Here is a 16,535-nt window from a genome sequence, read left to right on the forward strand (position 1 = left end):
GCAGCAGGACTTTCGTAACGTAACCTACACATTCACAGGCAATTACACGATCGTTACACTGTGCTTAGTAGGGTTATCATGAACACTTCCCAAAGCACTCTCACACCCATCATTTCACCAGTTTCCTCTCTGTACACAACATCGATTAGGCCCAGGGGTATTAACCAAGAATTAGAAGACAGGGTTCTTATTTTAAAGGTGGTTATAGTGTCTGGGAGAATCAAATAATAAGCTGAAACACTCGTGCTCTCAGATAAACGAGAAGGCAGCCTGAGTGCAGGGGTGGACACAAAGGTCACAGAAAGAGGAAAGAACCCTGGAGTAGAGCGGGGCAATGCACACCCCGCTCTGGACAACTCTGGCTTGTCCTTTTCTCTAGATTTTGACATAATCTTGTTTAAACGAGCCATCTTGCTATTTACACTGAATGCTGTTTCATGTGCCAATAAGTAGGAAAGGGAAGGGACAAATTTGTGAATCTTATCGTATGAGTAGCATTCTCTTTTACCTCATGTTTTCAAATCCAAATATAGCATCTAGGCAATATGTGAAATTGCCCTTTTTTTTTTTTTTTTAGAGAGGGAGAGAGAGAGTGTGCGTTGATGGATACAGGGCTAGATCTCACGACTGTGAGATCAAGAGTCTTAAGAGGCTTAATTGACTGAGCCACCCAGGTGCCCTAAAATTGCCCATGTTCTGAAATGAGACCCATTCTATCACCTAGTCGGAGGTACGATGCCATGCTAATTCCCTGGACCTGCACAGACTTCAGATTGTTTTAGTCATTCTTGGGACAATCATCACCCCACAAACATTTTCACCAGAACATCATGATGGAAAACCCCCCAAATTAACTGGAACAATTTAGCCGAGTTGGCATGGGTAGGCCATATGATAGGATAAAAACTGTATCCTAGCTTCACTGTACAGGCTCTGGGTAGCCCTCAATTCTAGGACACTAAAGGCTTTGAGTCAGTTAAGAGCAAATACCACAGTTCAGCCATGCAAGGCCAAGGAAGAACATTAAGGAAGGTTGAAACTGCCACTAATGAAAACCAACTGGCCGTGGAAACATCTACAGTCATCCTGAGAAAAGCTCCACTTGTAAGAAAAAAATAAATTAGTTCTGTGTCCTTTTCACACTGAGCTGAAGAAACTACTTTACGGTGTGATTCTGCTGAGTCCTTCTGTTTTGCATTTAAAAGGAGCTGAAAATCGGAGTGAGAACAATACTTGAAGTATCAGATTTGCATTTCATTAGCTCCCCATATGGAGTGCAGAACTTCTTGCTTTTGAAATTGTATATATTTATGCTTCTCAACCTCCAGAGGCTGTCTGGACTACACACTAGCTCTAATTCATAACAATTTTGGTTTCTCTTTATGTGTCCCACAAAGAGACTCGGGACTTTAATGGATAGTACTTAAGAAAATCTACCTGTCAACATACTGCCTTGCACGTGGCCTGTTGGAGCAGACAAAGAAACTGTACCCCCCGGGGAAAGAGGAGACGGGGACTCCACCCTCCAGGATGGTTCTGTAGGTTGCTGGGTTCTTAATATCATCTGTCATCCAGAGAATGAGTCGCTAATCTCTGTAATTTAAGGACTCTACCAATTCTAATGTTTTAATTGCTGTTAAAGCTTGGCAGTGTTCTGGTGTGCTGCAGGGTGGCAACTTTTGAGACATCCACCTCAACTTTCTTTACAAGGGAGGAAACAAACCAGCCATTTAAAAACGGTATTTAAGTCTACCTTGCTCCACTCAGGTATTTCAAAAATTTGCCAAGAGAATTGGAACATTCAGGCGTAATTAAAATAAGTTAGGGATGGATGGCTCGATGAGCCTTAGCTCTGCTTCAGTGGATGTAAGCCAAATCTCCCCACTTTAAAGTAGCTTTGTGTGGTTTACTGCACCCCGGCTGCCATGTTAAGTGAGGATCTGGAAAACAAGAACGGCACAACACTTCATAAAAGTGTATTTTAGGTGGGTTCTTAAACCAGCTTCCTAGTTTCTTTTTTTTGGGGGGGAAGGGAGAGGTCTGTTTTAGGGAATAAAGCAGAGTGAATTTTTAAATTGCCACATGCCGCCTGCCTATACCCAGTAAGTTGTTGCTCGCTCCACCTGCAGCCTGAGGCAGGGGTTCTTAGTTTGAGGAACATCATGTCCATTCCACTTGCAAGTCTGTGACAGGCAGGGTCCCTCGTGGCCTGGAGCTTCTGTTTCAAACTCACACCTTCCAGGCACTCTCTTCCTGGGAGCTACAAGTGATCCTGGCCACTCAGGCGGCGAGTTCCATGTATAGGGCCTGCATGTCCCTCCCCTGCTTGGCTTGTGGGACAGGAGGGGCTTCCTTCTGACTCCCTTCTCTGCTCCGGGCAGGGCTGTGGCAGGTGCTCTGAACAAAGGGTCCACTAACTTCTTCAGTGTGGGGGTAAGGGTGAGCTTTTAGGGATAACCAAATGCTGCAGACACATGTGCTCATGAAAATATCCCCCATGGAATACACCACAGGCTTATACTGTGGTAGAATCTGGGGAGAACACAGTGTAGCTGGGAATTAAACTCCTCGTCAGCAAGGTAAGAGACAGGGTCGCCAGTCTTGGGGAATGAAGTATGTAGAAAAGAAGTAAGTAAGTGTGGAAAGGAAGGAAATCTTGACATCCACTTGGAAACACTCCTATTCATTGTCCCCATGCACAACACCAGTGTCCAAGTCCTACTGAGGGTTGTGTGTCTCTCAATTCTGTCTCTTGTCAGGTCTTACCTGGACCTAAGGGCCTCCTAACTAGTGGCTGCTCTCGTGGCCAGCTCTCGACCCCTTCCAACCTCTCCTGCAAACCCTAGAGAGCAGACTTCAGAACTTACTAAAACAAACAACTTGCACCAATTCCTGATCCCATGGGATCACAGGCCACTGACTGAGCAGCGACCGAATGCGGGTCCTGGCAGCAGCTGCTTCACACGCACGGGGTCTAACACTCCCACACCGAGAGCCCGCCGCAAGGCCAGTCCTCTCCCCACCTCCATTCTACAGATGAGGAGGGCACGGCTTGACCCTGGCTCAGCAGTGCCCTCACCAAGACACCAGGCATGGGTCCCGGGCTCTCTTGCTCAGTCTCATTCTTTATGACTGAGGATTGCTACAATCGTGGGGCTCTCATCAGCTGTGTGCCTACCTGTCAGGTGCCTTGGCTTCCGTGGCGCCCCTCTTTGGAACTGCCTCCCGTCCCGACCCCCCCCCCCACCGCCCTGTAACTGTTATCGCTCTTTGAGGTCCCCTTTCTCTGGTGAGCCCCGTCGGTGTCCTTCTCACTTGGCTGAGCTCCTGGCTCCTTCTGGTCAGATCAGCCTAGGCCTGAGTTGTTCCCAAGCCACCGTGCCTGTGTCATTTCTCTTCTCCAGTGAGCCATGAGCTTTCAAAGTCACAGTCTGCTCTGTGGCACCCTGCATAGTGCCAGGAAAATAAATGCTCCACAGTGTTAACTCTAAGAAAAAAGCATCGCACACACTTTCATAGATTTCTTTCTTTCTTCTAGCCCCTAACTCCTTTCGTGTGTAGTAACGCATTGCCAACGAAGAGGGGAGAATGAAAGCAAGGTGAACTGCTGACCAGTTAAACAACTAAATATAACCCAAATTAAAACTAAATCTGCTTCATTTCTGTTATCTTTACCACATAGCATATTACAGGTCAGTTCTGTGTTTTCCTGACAGGAGTAAACCTATTGATCATGGAGCAGAAAAGCATGTAGGGCTGAATCCTCTGTGGGAAAGGTGGTTTTAGAACCTGATCCGTAAGGTCTAATCGCTGTAAGGTCAACTGGGACTCAAAATTACCTTGTTGTGTACAATACACTTTTTAATTATGCTCATTATAGTAACACTCATTTGTTAAATTGGATTTTAATAGATAATTTAACAGATACAAGGCAATTTCTCAAAATTATCTTCCAGAGAGGGTTTAGATACACTCAAGTTCTAAGTCACCTTGGGCTCTGACACTTCTGAGGTAACAAGGAAATTGGCACACTACAAACTGGAAATAACTCCTTCAATAATGAGATGGGAAATTTGCCAGAAAGAGTTGTAACCTTATCTATAACTAGTGTTAGTGTTATTATCCTCACTGACATCTCATGCTGAGAATAATCTGTGAGGAACTGGGTCACAGATTTTACTGCGATGAGCACTTAAGTACTATAGAAATTCAGAGTGATAGCTCCCTTTCTCAAGCTGTTTAAAAGTGTTCCTCTAGACTGCAAAAGCACAAAATATAGGCAGAAATTCCAGGCTTTAGGGGAAAAAAAAAACTTTCCCCAAATTTTCATTTAATGTCACTATTAAGAATGTGACTTGTAAAAAGAAATTATAACAAAACGAACTATACATAGCATAGAAGAAAAATAAGTAGACCTTTAGATTTTTCATTAGTATCTTCCTGAGCATGTGTTCAGGGAGAAAAAAATGCGGCTAAGTACAGGGCCTGGCCATTTACATAGCTTCCAGCCAGAGGCACAAATGAAATGCTAACCTGGGATTGAGCCCTGCATTGGGCTCCCTGCTTGGCGAAGCCTGCTTCTCCCTCTCCCACTCCCCCTGCCTGTGTTCCCTCTCTTTGCTGTGTCTCTGTCAAATAAATAAAATCTTTAAAAAAAGAAAAGAAAAGAAATGCTAACTGGATGGTTCATGTTACCTTACTGGTTGTATTAAAATTCAGGGATCTCACTAAGCTTCAGTTTCTCTTTTACTAAAAGAAACATTTGCTCCCTAAAGTAATATATATCTGGCTAATAATCAAGCTCCATGCTGTAAACCAAGCAGCAGTGCTTTGTGTTAAAAGAAACTCACTGTAAGACCATCTAAAAAATAAAGACCACCGGGGCACCTGGGTGGCTCAGTCAGTTGTGTCTGACTCTTGACTGCAGCTCAGGTCATGAACTCAGAGTCATGAGATCGAGCCCCATGTCGGGCTCCGTGCTCAGCACAGAATCTGCTTGAGATTCTCTCTTTCCCTCTTCCTCTGCCCCTCCCCCTGCTTGTGCTCTCTGAATAAATAAAAAATAAAGACTGCCATTTTCCCTCTACTCTCCCTGAAAGCGAAGCCACCTTACACCAGCTTTAATACATATACAACATTCTTTCTAGAACGTGACCAATGCGACATATACTTAATGCCCCCAAATTCAGGATCTTCATTCACCTCATAAGTGTTAAGTATCTTTGCCTGACAGAAAAGTCCCTTCTAGAGAAAAGAAGAAATTAGATACAGAAAAGCTACTTGAAAGGCCCAGGACGACCTGACACAGTGCCTGAAGCTATGAGCAGATTCCAGCCTCCCAAATTTCCTTTCTTCTTTTCAAGTTCCAAGGCCGTGGTGGTTCATTAATTATGAGAAAGATTTCTGAACAGGGCTGAAATGGATAAATTAGCATTTCACTGGGGTTTGAGATTTACGTATCTCTTTAGTCATAAAAATGTTCAAAAAGAGCATGAAATCATAAACTTGAAGTATAAAAAGGTGACATAGAAAAGCAAAATGAAACAAAGAGCTGTCATCGTTGCTGCTGATTCTGGGATAGTGTTACTCAACAATCAAAATATCTCTAAAGCCAGGAAATATAAATAAAGGTAAAGTCCATTTTACAGACTTTCTGGAAAAATACACAAAACATTGATTTGGGATGTTCTGCTCTTTAACTTCTGGAGTCTGTGGAAATTAAACTCTGAGAAAGGAAGCATCCAGCTCCGATGCATTCCACACAGGGAAAGTAAGGGCCATGAGTTCTTCTCACCTTAGACAGAAGAGAATCCAAAGGACTGAATCTCAGCAGAGTCCGATTAAAAGAATAAGCACAAACATGCGGTTTGGAGCCACAGGAAAGAAAAGTTGGTCCTACCAGAAATGTTTATTCAACATCAACAATACCTCGACAGAAGGATGTTGCAATTCTGAGCTCTCCGACCATCAATCACTGAAAGCTCTTTGACTTTAAGTTTGGAACTCAGTGTGTCATCCATGGCATCTGCTTCTTTCTATAAAGAGCATGAAAGAAATCCATCAAAGTCAAACAGGGACATTCTGACTTCAGATACACACTTTTCCTTTATATTTTCTGTTTACACACACACACACACACACACACACACACACGCACACGCACCCACACAGGCGAAGCGGAGATGGTGAGGGAGGGAGCACAGGGAGGTGGTGGAGTTGAAACGAAGGGCTAAAATCGAATTGACAAAGGGAAATAGTAAGAAAAGCTGACCACCCACATTTGAAAAAGCAGTTTTGGAAGAACAAAGTGCATCTCTAAGTTGAAGATGCTAAGCGTGCATAAATTATCAGTGAGTGGTGCACTCCTTTTGTCTCCCAAATCCCCATGGATAGCAGACAGAAGAACTGTCACTATGAATCAAGCTTGGCTGAGGCTTGCCATTGCTAGTCCTGGCCATTTGCAGGGCCCATTCACTCCAGAACCATTTGCATCCTAACCACTTAAAAAGCTGAACAATAAATCCTCCCAAACGTCCTCATGTGCAACAGGAAACTCCCAAGCCTAGATGGTACCTTTCATCACCCTGGAGTCTGATGGATAACAGACAGGGGGCAGTTTAAGGCATTAGTTCAATTACTTGAATTAACAACAAAACACTACTTTGCATACTCTGCTGCTGTTCAGAAAGCTGTAAGCAATGATGGCCAGTCATAATTTATGGTGGAAGAGGCAAAAAAGCAAATTATATATAAAATACTATTTGAGTAAACTGGGCATCAAGGTGAAAAATACAGACTAACTTGATAAATAGCAAGTTTAATTTTATTAGAGGTCAGAATCAATTTTAAAAATGGATCATGGCATTTTTAAAATGTAAGAAAACCAAAGAGCTCTGGAATTGTGTAACAGTTTAGGAAAACAAAGACAATATGGAGTTTATAGTAAGAGGCACCATGTGATCAAACTTCAACTGTTTCCTGTCATGCTGAGATTTCAGGCAGACCTCTAAATATCAGTTAAGAATTGAAACCCAAAGCAGAATTACCTAAGCCCTGCGTTACACTATCTGAAAAAAAATTGGATAACCAAGACATTCTGAGCTTATAGTGAGCCAAGAAGTTATAGTAAGCAAGTTTAGGTGGTTGCTTACTTACCTGCTTGGAGTTACTGTTCACAAAGAAATCCTACAGCCATGGCAGAGGCATGGAAAAGGCAAATCAGACACATGCAGTTCAGAAATCACAGCAACAAGTGGGAGAAAGTCAAAGCAGTCAAGGAAATCAGTGACACAGGGTAAGAGAGGATTTATGCCCCAAGGACCAGCAATGAGAGTTGATGAAGATGGGGGAGGCTGGCTGAAGATACAGTGAAGAGCACGGAACTAAGCATTCTGGGGAAAGAGAGAGGACATGTGCTGTACACAATTTTCAATGGGGGCAAATCAAATTCAGAGAAGAAAGGACTTAGGATACTTCAGAAAGACCCAAGCTGGGAAAGGAACAAATTCTCTTTGGAAGAGAAATGGGCTCCGTTTATTCAACATGATGATTTTCACTTGAAGCAGAAAATATCCATCAATTCCACCAACTTGGGGAAACTTCTCCCATGGTCATGTCTACTAGCAAAATATGCTTTTTTTGTTTTGGGTTGAAATAATCTCCTGTCTTCTTGTGCCATAAGGAAGGATTAAGAAAACACACCAGACAAGTTCAACAATACACATCAGTAATATTAACACTCAGTATCCCCTGAGAGTCCAAACAATGCCTGATGGCACTGGGGGTAGGTATGAGGAAAAAGACCGTGCAATTAAGAGACAGTAAGTGATCATGTGGTGTGCAGCCCCTTGGTGGCCCTGTCCTAGCTGCCTCAGGGTTGTTCAAGCACACAAGGTCAGCAGCCTCCTTCTGAAATGCTCCAGGTAAGACTTGGAGCGAAGAAGAGCAAGAGGAAGAAGTAACTGACACATTAGAGAAAGTTACAGCTTCCTTTACATATTTCTGCCATGCTGGAATGAGTAAAGCTTTGGTGTGCAAAACACACCCCAGCTTCCAGGCCAGCGGCTTGCACAACCAGCAGTTGCCCAGCAGATTCCTTAAGGCCTCACTGGCCCTGGCCGCAGAGCTAAGGCCAATTTTACACAGATGAGCTGTCCCACATCATTCTTCCAGCAGGAAACAAAACATGTCCCACTTCTGCTCCACCCACACAAGGAGGGATTGCTTCTCTAGAATGACATTTAAAAAAAAAAAAATAAGTGGATAACCACAAGAAACCTTTCTTCTCTGATGCCATGGTTTTCTTTTGTCCCGGTTGTAACCACCAGGTTTTCTACACTGAAACTCCTTAGGACACTTGCCCTCGGAAAGCAGTGTCTCCTTCCAAGGGCAGGAAAAACTCTGACGGGAATTCCAGGAGGTCAGCTTATCCGACTTTTTTCTCTTAAAGAGACAAGTTGCTAGTTGAATTTAGATCCAGCTCTTACTGTCTGGCTTTCAAAGAAGAAATTTCTATGAAGTTCTCTAGCAACTTAAGTCTTCGTTATGTTCCCACTGTCAGAAAATTAAGACTTCTGACCTTTACCATCGTGGGCTATGGAATCAGGCAACTATCATTTATTAGGTGTGAGGCTTGCAGCCAGTCTTACTACCTGCAAAATGGAATTAACAACTGGATTATTACTGTGATGATAAAACACGATGATTCATGTAAAGCATTTTGTAGAGTACCTGACACATATTTATGAGCTCAATACTTGGAAGCTACCATACAATACAATTATCTTTCAAGCTGATGATCAGGCCCATTTATTCTCCTATTGCTCTCTTTTTCACAGCTGGTCAAGATTTCCCATTTGTTACCAGCAGCAGCAGTAAGTCTAACAGTTAAAAGCAAAGTAATTTATCTTATCTTTCCAGAGGTGAGGATGAGGAACGCCATGGGAGAGTTTAGTTAATTGTTAGCCTTGAGATTTCCCTTCTTTAGGGGCCCTTTAACCAACACATTTTAAATAAAATCACAAAGCTTATTAGAGGGGGCATGTTAAAAATAATGATGCTTCCCCAGGCCTCTTTCAAATAAGTTATCATTCTTTTTGAAACTTTAAATTATTCACTAACTGGCTTGGGCCAAACAATGCAGGATCACCTATATCTGGTTCTACCTCACAGGATGTTTGATTCTTTCAGATGATTTTTGGTGTAGGGCTTTGGTAAACAGAAAGTTGGGACTTGCATTTTCAGGAACCAATGATGATAGATTCTTAGAGATAAGGTTCTGCAATGACAGAATGATAACACTTCACAGATAATAATAATCCTTACCTGAATGGTTCTTAATCTTTTTGAGGTTGAGGTCCCTTTGTAAATCTGATAAAAGCTAGGGATCCCTCTCTAGAAAAATGCATACTATTCATATAAATACATACTATTTATACAAAACCCTGCCTTTAATTAACTCTTACCATGGAGTCAATTTCAGAACCTCTACCTTATACTTGGTTTAAGAAAAACCATCATTCATAATTTTCTCTTCTTTCTTCATGTGCTATGGCTAAGGGCCAAGATTATTGAAAATAATATCTTAATTCATAATTTTTCAATGTGAAATCTAGATCTACAGAATAATGAAAATGTAGAAAGAATAAGAAAAAAAATTCTTTGACTGTTTATATATATTAAAAAAAAAAATCAGAAGATAGCATTGAATGTTCCAAATGGGAGCCCAAGAATGACATGTCTTTTACATATTAGCAGGAGAGGTCAGATTCTGGAGCTTGGGATAACAGTTATCCTTTGTTCCCTAAATCAGAGCAGAGAGGCTTTCAAATGTTATACTATATGCTGATAAAGAAGGAGTGTCCTCAGGCAAAGAACTGGGAGAAGGAATGGAGATATGAGCTGTTAATTTATTGCTACAAAGATATGACTCCCCTTAGGTAAATGGGAAATTCATTTTCCTCTACCCAACTGCAAGGATAGGGAGAATGAATTTATAACATCTCAACATGAAAATTTCCCACAAAACCAAAATGAATATTGTTTAACTCTATCTGAAATAGTACTACTATGCAATGCACATTATTGTATTAAGTCTTTTGTGGTTGGCCTGGAAATCACGCATAATATAGTGTCAATGAGAAAAAGGTTCTGAGACAATTGACTTTCAAATGAACTTCTGGAATGCAAGCAGGGGAATAACTGCACACTATTAAATTCCATTTCATGTGGCACATAAGCTTACATAATCAGCTCTTGTACACCTTTGCTAGCCACACTGAAAAAAAAATCCTGAATAGAAATGGTCTTATTCTTAAAATTGGGATTATAGAAAATCCTTTACAAAGCCTGACTTTAATCATGAACAAGACCACAGTGTCAGAACAAAGCGAAATTGAGAATTTACGCCACTTTGTAACCTGGCTGTGCCACCCGTTCAGAAACTGAATATATACTAAGCCATATTTCTATTATTGATGAGATGGGAATAATACCTCATAGAGCTGGTGTGAGGGTTAAATAAAAAGTAAGTATAAGAGCGCCTTGAGAACTAAATTTTGGGGTTGATGAGATTGAGACTGTGCATTTCGTACTCGGCACCAAAAATGTAATAGATACTTAATATTATCATTTTTTAGTCTATATTATGGTTGTTTGCAGACTGTCGTCCTCTTTGCTTTTATACTGCAAGTTGCATGGTAAGCCTGTGTAACGGGGCGCCTGGGTGGCTCAGTCGTTAAGCGTCTGCCTTCGGCTCAGGTCATGATCCCAGGGTCCTGGGATCGAGCCCTGCATCGGGCTCCCCGCTCGGCAGGAAGCCTGCTTCTCCCTCTCCCACTCCCCCTGCTGTGTCCCCTCTCTTGCTGTGTCTCTGTCAAATAAATAAATAAAATCTTAAAAAAAAAAAAAAAGCCTGTGTAACAGTTTAATACATTTGCAACCTTTAAAGTACTTCATATACAAAGCAGACATTATTAATAATCTGATTTTAATGATAAAATATTTCTCAGATCAATTGGGCATATGTTGTGTATGTGTTCATATTTATTTAAAATCTCTCCTAAATATCATTAACCAGAGTTCACCTAAATTATATTAATCTCATACCTGAGATTTTATTCAAAATCTTACTCTGTGTAGTGTTCTTGTTACAGGCATGCAGGTAATGGTATTCATGTATTCTGCTTCTCTGAGATACTGACTTGTTCAAACAACTGGCTGAAGTTCAGACAGTCTGACCAGGGTTTTATAACTGGAGGGAAGAAAGAGGAGATACCATAGAAAAAAATAGGCTCCCAGTATTCATGTGGGAGTGGAAAAGAGAGCAGTTCAAGTGTGATGATAATTACATAGTGCATTGCCAAGATTAAAATGAAAATGCACGGGTCTTAGACATTGCCATTAGATAGGAGACTAGGGAGCAGTCAATGACAGGCACCCCATTTCCTTTACTCTGTCCTACATATTCCTACCAGAATGTCTGCATCTTTGTATTTTTCCTTTGTCTCTCAACATTCAGTAAACTCAATAAAATGGCTCCAATTACCTTCATGTGGGAAATATATCTGTGGTTTAAAAATCTCATCTCAAATTCTTGCACCAAGAGGGGAAACATACTTCAATTAAGCTGAGCCAAGTGTGTTGAAATTTTTTCCAGGAAGTGCTACTGAAAATATAACAAATGATTCTACTCACCAGTCTACTTAGTGTTAAGTACAACTGAAATGTTCTGGTCTATACTGACTGGAATGACTACTGATTACTTAAACAGTGATTGGTTGCTAGGAGACAATTACCCAATTGCTAGGCTTTCTGCAACCCTGTCTCCCAGAGCTCTTGAGAACTGTCCACATATTTGTCCCAGAACACTTTGGCAGCATCCTTCTGCACCTTCTGCTGAAAGCCTGTTAATTACGAGTCTTATAAACTTGGGTCTTTTAACCACCTGCCTTCATAATAAATGCAGCCTACATGCTCAGACTTGAACAGCATCATTTGGAATAACTGCTGTTTTCCCTTCCTTTAATTTACTCTTCTGAATTCCCAAACCTTCACCTTAGGCAACCAGAATGGACCAGAATTGGTGACTAAAACTGAAGTGGGAAATCACTTGGATATGTAATGAGGTCAGAAGATCATCTGAACCTACCAGGAAATTTGTTAAATGTCCTATGACTTCATGTCAAGGCCCAGAGAACACCTTCCTGGGTCAGCACAGAGAGACAGAGTGAGGAGGCCCATTGCAGTCAATCGGGAATGAGTATGATCCAAGCACCTGCCATATGAGGGCCCTAAAACATACCCTTTGTCCTTTGAAAGTTAAAGTATCTGGCCGTCTTTTTCTTTGTTTTCCTTTATTTTGTGTGTACAACTGCTTCATACTTATGGGGGAGGGAGGGAGGTCCCAGCTGAGGGCTCCTGTTTTAGGGTCACGCTACCATAGCAGGCAACTACCTGCATTTTTGTACTGTACTAACATAGCCTAAAATGCACTGCGGAGAGGCTTTCCCTCTCAGTCAAAATATTCTGGCTAAAAGGCATACACTACCTCTTCTTTTCAATTTCAGACTCATCAAAAGTTTTGAAATAAAAACCTGTCAGCTTTTGCTTCTCCCCAGCTTCAGTCCATCTTCTCCCTGGTGCTTGCTCGTTCTGTTCTGAGACACTCTTTCTTGAGAACCAGGCCCAGCCTAAGCAGACCAGGAAGTGTGCAGCTTGTCTGAGGATGCCCACCCCCCTCCCAGCCCCCGGGGCATGATTCATGCAGGCATTAAATGCAGGCAAAGCCCAAGGAAAGCTCCTGGGCAGATGCCTGGCATCCATGCATTCCTAGTAAGATGCACTCTGCTCTCTGCAGCATCTCTTCAGTCACCCTGAAGAATCTTTCTGCTCACCCTCTAGGACACAATGTTGCCCTTTCCAGGTGTCTGATTGACTGGGACTCTACTCCCTCTTTTCCTTGTTCTTCTGAAATTCTCTGTACTCAGCCACCTTGCTGTGACTTCTGGTCCACCGTTAGGATCTACTAAGATGCCCTCTCCAGGAGTAAGAGGTACCACCCAGATGTGACCAGGGCTTATGGCGTAATGCTCACTACCTGGCCACATCGACATGGAGAGCCAGCAAGCACCAAGTATCACTAGTATTCTCACTAGCATCACAAACGCTTTGTTCATGTTTCAGAAGCTTCTCTGGTCCTCTCTATATCAGTGCCATCCACCAACTTACTCTGCCTTCCCAGCCCCACTTCTGAGTCTATCATGTTCATGACATACAGTCAAAACTCCTCTCTGAAGTTTCTAGCTAGCTGCCAAATTCTAGTTATCTACAAACTTCTGCCCTTCTAAAGATTCCATCTACTTCAGAGCAGTCCACTTTCGATAATAACCACTTTGATATATATATATTTAAAAGCCAGATAAACTAAAATGGCTAGAGAAACAAACCCTGTGAGGGGGCAATACAAGTTAGGTAGTTCTCCTAGTAGTATTTTCTCCTGGTGACCCATCTGGGCTAAGCACAAGTGATAACAATAATATACAGAACTCCTTCCATCAATGGAGATAAGGTCTTGAACACACACCAGGGTATGAGCTTCAACACGTTCACACACATAACAGACGGGCACCTAGACACACATGTGGACACATACACACCACGCTGCTTGGCAGGAACGTACAAGGGTAGACCCAACAGCCTAGAACTAAGATGCCTCTCACATCATGGGGTGGCAGATGGCCCAGGGACCATGCACAAGGACATGATTTTTTTTTTTTTTTTTACTCTTTTAGCATCTTGGAGAGCACATGTTGTTACCTGCTGTCTTTGGTAGGCAGAGAAAGTTCTTTCCAGGTCTTCAAGATCTAGAATTTTGAAGACTTTTGTATCATCAATTTCAGTCCATACTGTTCCTTCCAGTTTATTCTGCAAACAAGTTAATAAGTTCTAGAGTTTATAGTTATACACAAAAAGAACAGATGTAGTTATTTATTTATTTTTCTTCAAATGGCTGCTATCCCTAATTTTTCATTCTACCAGATGCTCAAAGTGGGCTGGCTTCAAGCAACATGTCATTTATTTCAGTTTTATCACGTAAATATCTGAGCTAGTGAGAACCCAAGTCCATACTAGAAAATGAAATCATTTAACAGCCAGGGCTGTTTCCCTTTTCAGGGACAACATAGTGAGCTGCTAATGCTATCCATTAGAGGGAAAATTAGAACAAATGGCTTACCTCGGGCAGCTTAGACCAGTTGAAGGATTTCAGGGCATTTGTGGGCTGAGGAATGTTTTTCTTCTTGAGTACCAGACCCAGTGGAGCACCAGGAGGTGGCATGATCCCCCCTAAGGGAGGTGGTCCTGGAGGAGGGGGAGGGCCGCCTGGAGGAAGGGGAGGGGGCGGAGGAGGAAGCATCCCACCTGGCAGGGGTGGAGGTGGTGGGGGCGGAAGGAGGGACCCTGGTACAGAGGAAGGAAAGGGCCCCCCTGGGGCTCCAGGTGAGGGTCCACCTGGGATTGAAGCACAGACAGCTCTCTGAAAACGTAAAAAAAAAAAAAAAAAAAAAAAAAAAAGACAAGAGGTCAGTGGAAGAAGTAAATTCATCGGATGATTCTGACAGTCTGAAACTTTGCCTAAAATGTAATGTTACAGAGAAATTCATATTTCTGAGAAAATGGGTTTAAAGGGGCAGTAAATCAAATGGACTTTAGGGTCCTCATGGACGACTGAGTCAGCTCTTTGTATTTCGGACCTCAGTGCTTATTTGTAAAGCATTCATTCATTCATGTATCTCTCACTTCTTGTAACATCATGGTTTGGTTTTCACAGAATCAGTTTTCATTTTAAGAAGTCAATGCGATTTTGCTTTGCTCTGATTAGAGGATCTGTATTAAAAATGCACACCCCCCCCACACAGCCTCTGCTGCCTAACCCACACAATAGCAGAGGGAGTGAGTCTTATAACCACTGTGATAAATCACAAGGATTTATTCCCCCAGGCAGAAGCTGTCTGCCTAAGGTGAGGGGCTCCAGGGTAAGTGAGACCTCGGCAGCTGCCCAGGAACGGAAGACCCGGCCTGCGGCCCCGGCCCTCACCCTGCTGAGCTCGTGGAGCTGTGCTGTGAGATCCACCACCTGCTGCTTGACTTGCTTATGCTCGCTAGTCTCCTTTTCAAGTTTCTCTTTCATTTTATTTAAGGTCTGCATCATCTCCTCCTTCTCTTGGGTCTTGGCATCACATTCGCGCTCCTTCTTTTCCAGTTTCTGCTGTAACTCATTGTGCTCTACACAAGAAAACAATGGGACATGAAAACGGGACTCTTCAAAGCTGAAGCGCTTTCTCTAAACAGAAAATTGGCTGAGGATGATTGTGAGGCTCTTTATTAGGTAAATATTATTCCTCTCCTCCATCAAAGGGAGTGACTTGCAGGCTCAGTGGTGTTCGTGCTTGGAGGGGTCCTTAGATGAACAACGTTATTAGCTACATTTTGTAAAATATGGAAGCGACCCTAAAGTCACAGTTCTGAAGATGGACACTAGTGTGGGCACCTATTTGTGGAGGAGAATGGGGCTTGTTTGGTACTTACTTCAGGATCCTGTCATAAAAATGGCCCTTTAACCACTCTAGGGAAAACAAATACTAAAAGGGCCTCTTTTCACAAATTAGAAATGAGAACCAGAGAAGCCATTGTTTATTAGCTAGGTTGCTGGCTCGTGTCCAACGAGCACAGGGCTGAAGGGGAGGATCTTGCTCTGTGAGGAAAGGCTGATGCCAGACGGCGTCTGTTCCAACACGGAGTCCCCTCTCCCATTCTCCTCTCAGAAGGCTACTTGGCCTGGAAGTATTTCGTGCTTCTGATAAATAATTCTTAAAACTTGTGAAAGCAAATGTTATCATCTCAGCATTAAAAACCTTAAGGGCATGAGAATCACCATAATCTGGGGAGAAAAAATTATTAACTCTCTGCTGTAGTTTTACTGACTTCCCAATCCTGCTCTAATGGAACAAGGCCTCCAATTTAGCCAAATGCTTATTTACATTGCCAATATGTCTGCTGACTCAAGCCCCTCACAGGAGTGAGGGGCTTTGGGAAGAGGACTGATGAATTTTAGGCTGCAGATTTTCATTTCAAATACTTGGCCCCAATTCCTACTCTTTTTATTTAGTAAACCCACTAGAGATATAATCCACTGGGACAGAGCTACACAGAATTGGTCTCTATTTCTGAATCTGAGAACACATTGAAATTCTTGCTCTTTCTGTCTCTTACTTTGAGTCCCCCCAAACCAGTTTACAGAGAAGAATTCAAGCCACTAAAAGCCTTGAGGTTAAAATAACCATCAGCCCACTTCTACCACTCTGCGAATGCATCCCCAACTGCTTCAGAGATGTGTCTAAAAATGACCTCACTGCACCCCATTTTCCTTCTTCTAGCTCCATTTCATTTCTCTTCCACAACTGTAAGACTTGCCTCTTATCACTGGTCATGAAGCTTTGACAAATCCAGCTGTGCTTCAGAACCACCTGAGAGATTTT

General features: G+C 42.4%; 1 protein-coding gene across 3 annotated transcripts in view; it reads right to left on the reverse strand.

Moving 5' to 3' along the window:
• DAAM1 (dishevelled associated activator of morphogenesis 1) overlaps positions 1–16,535 on the reverse strand; it is a 164,368-nt gene that overhangs the window by 25,395 nt on the left and 122,438 nt on the right. For all 3 annotated transcript variants that reach the window (XM_028100530.2, XM_088024578.1, XM_028100537.2), the window contains exons 13-16: positions 15,095–15,282; positions 14,234–14,533; positions 13,816–13,923; positions 5,929–6,035 (exon numbers count right to left, since the gene is read on the reverse strand). In XM_028100530.2, coding sequence (XP_027956331.1) covers positions 5,929–6,035; positions 13,816–13,923; positions 14,234–14,533; positions 15,095–15,282 — 703 coding nt within the window. The remainder of the gene's footprint in view (positions 1–5,928; positions 6,036–13,815; positions 13,924–14,233; positions 14,534–15,094; positions 15,283–16,535) is intronic.

The sequence above is a fragment of the Eumetopias jubatus genome, unplaced genomic scaffold, assembly GCF_037043125.1.
Source record: "Eumetopias jubatus isolate StellerSeaLion01/CBP00866 unplaced genomic scaffold, mEumJub1_p1.0 scaffold_7, whole genome shotgun sequence".
In the NCBI taxonomy this organism is placed as follows: domain Eukaryota; kingdom Metazoa; phylum Chordata; class Mammalia; order Carnivora; family Otariidae; genus Eumetopias; species Eumetopias jubatus.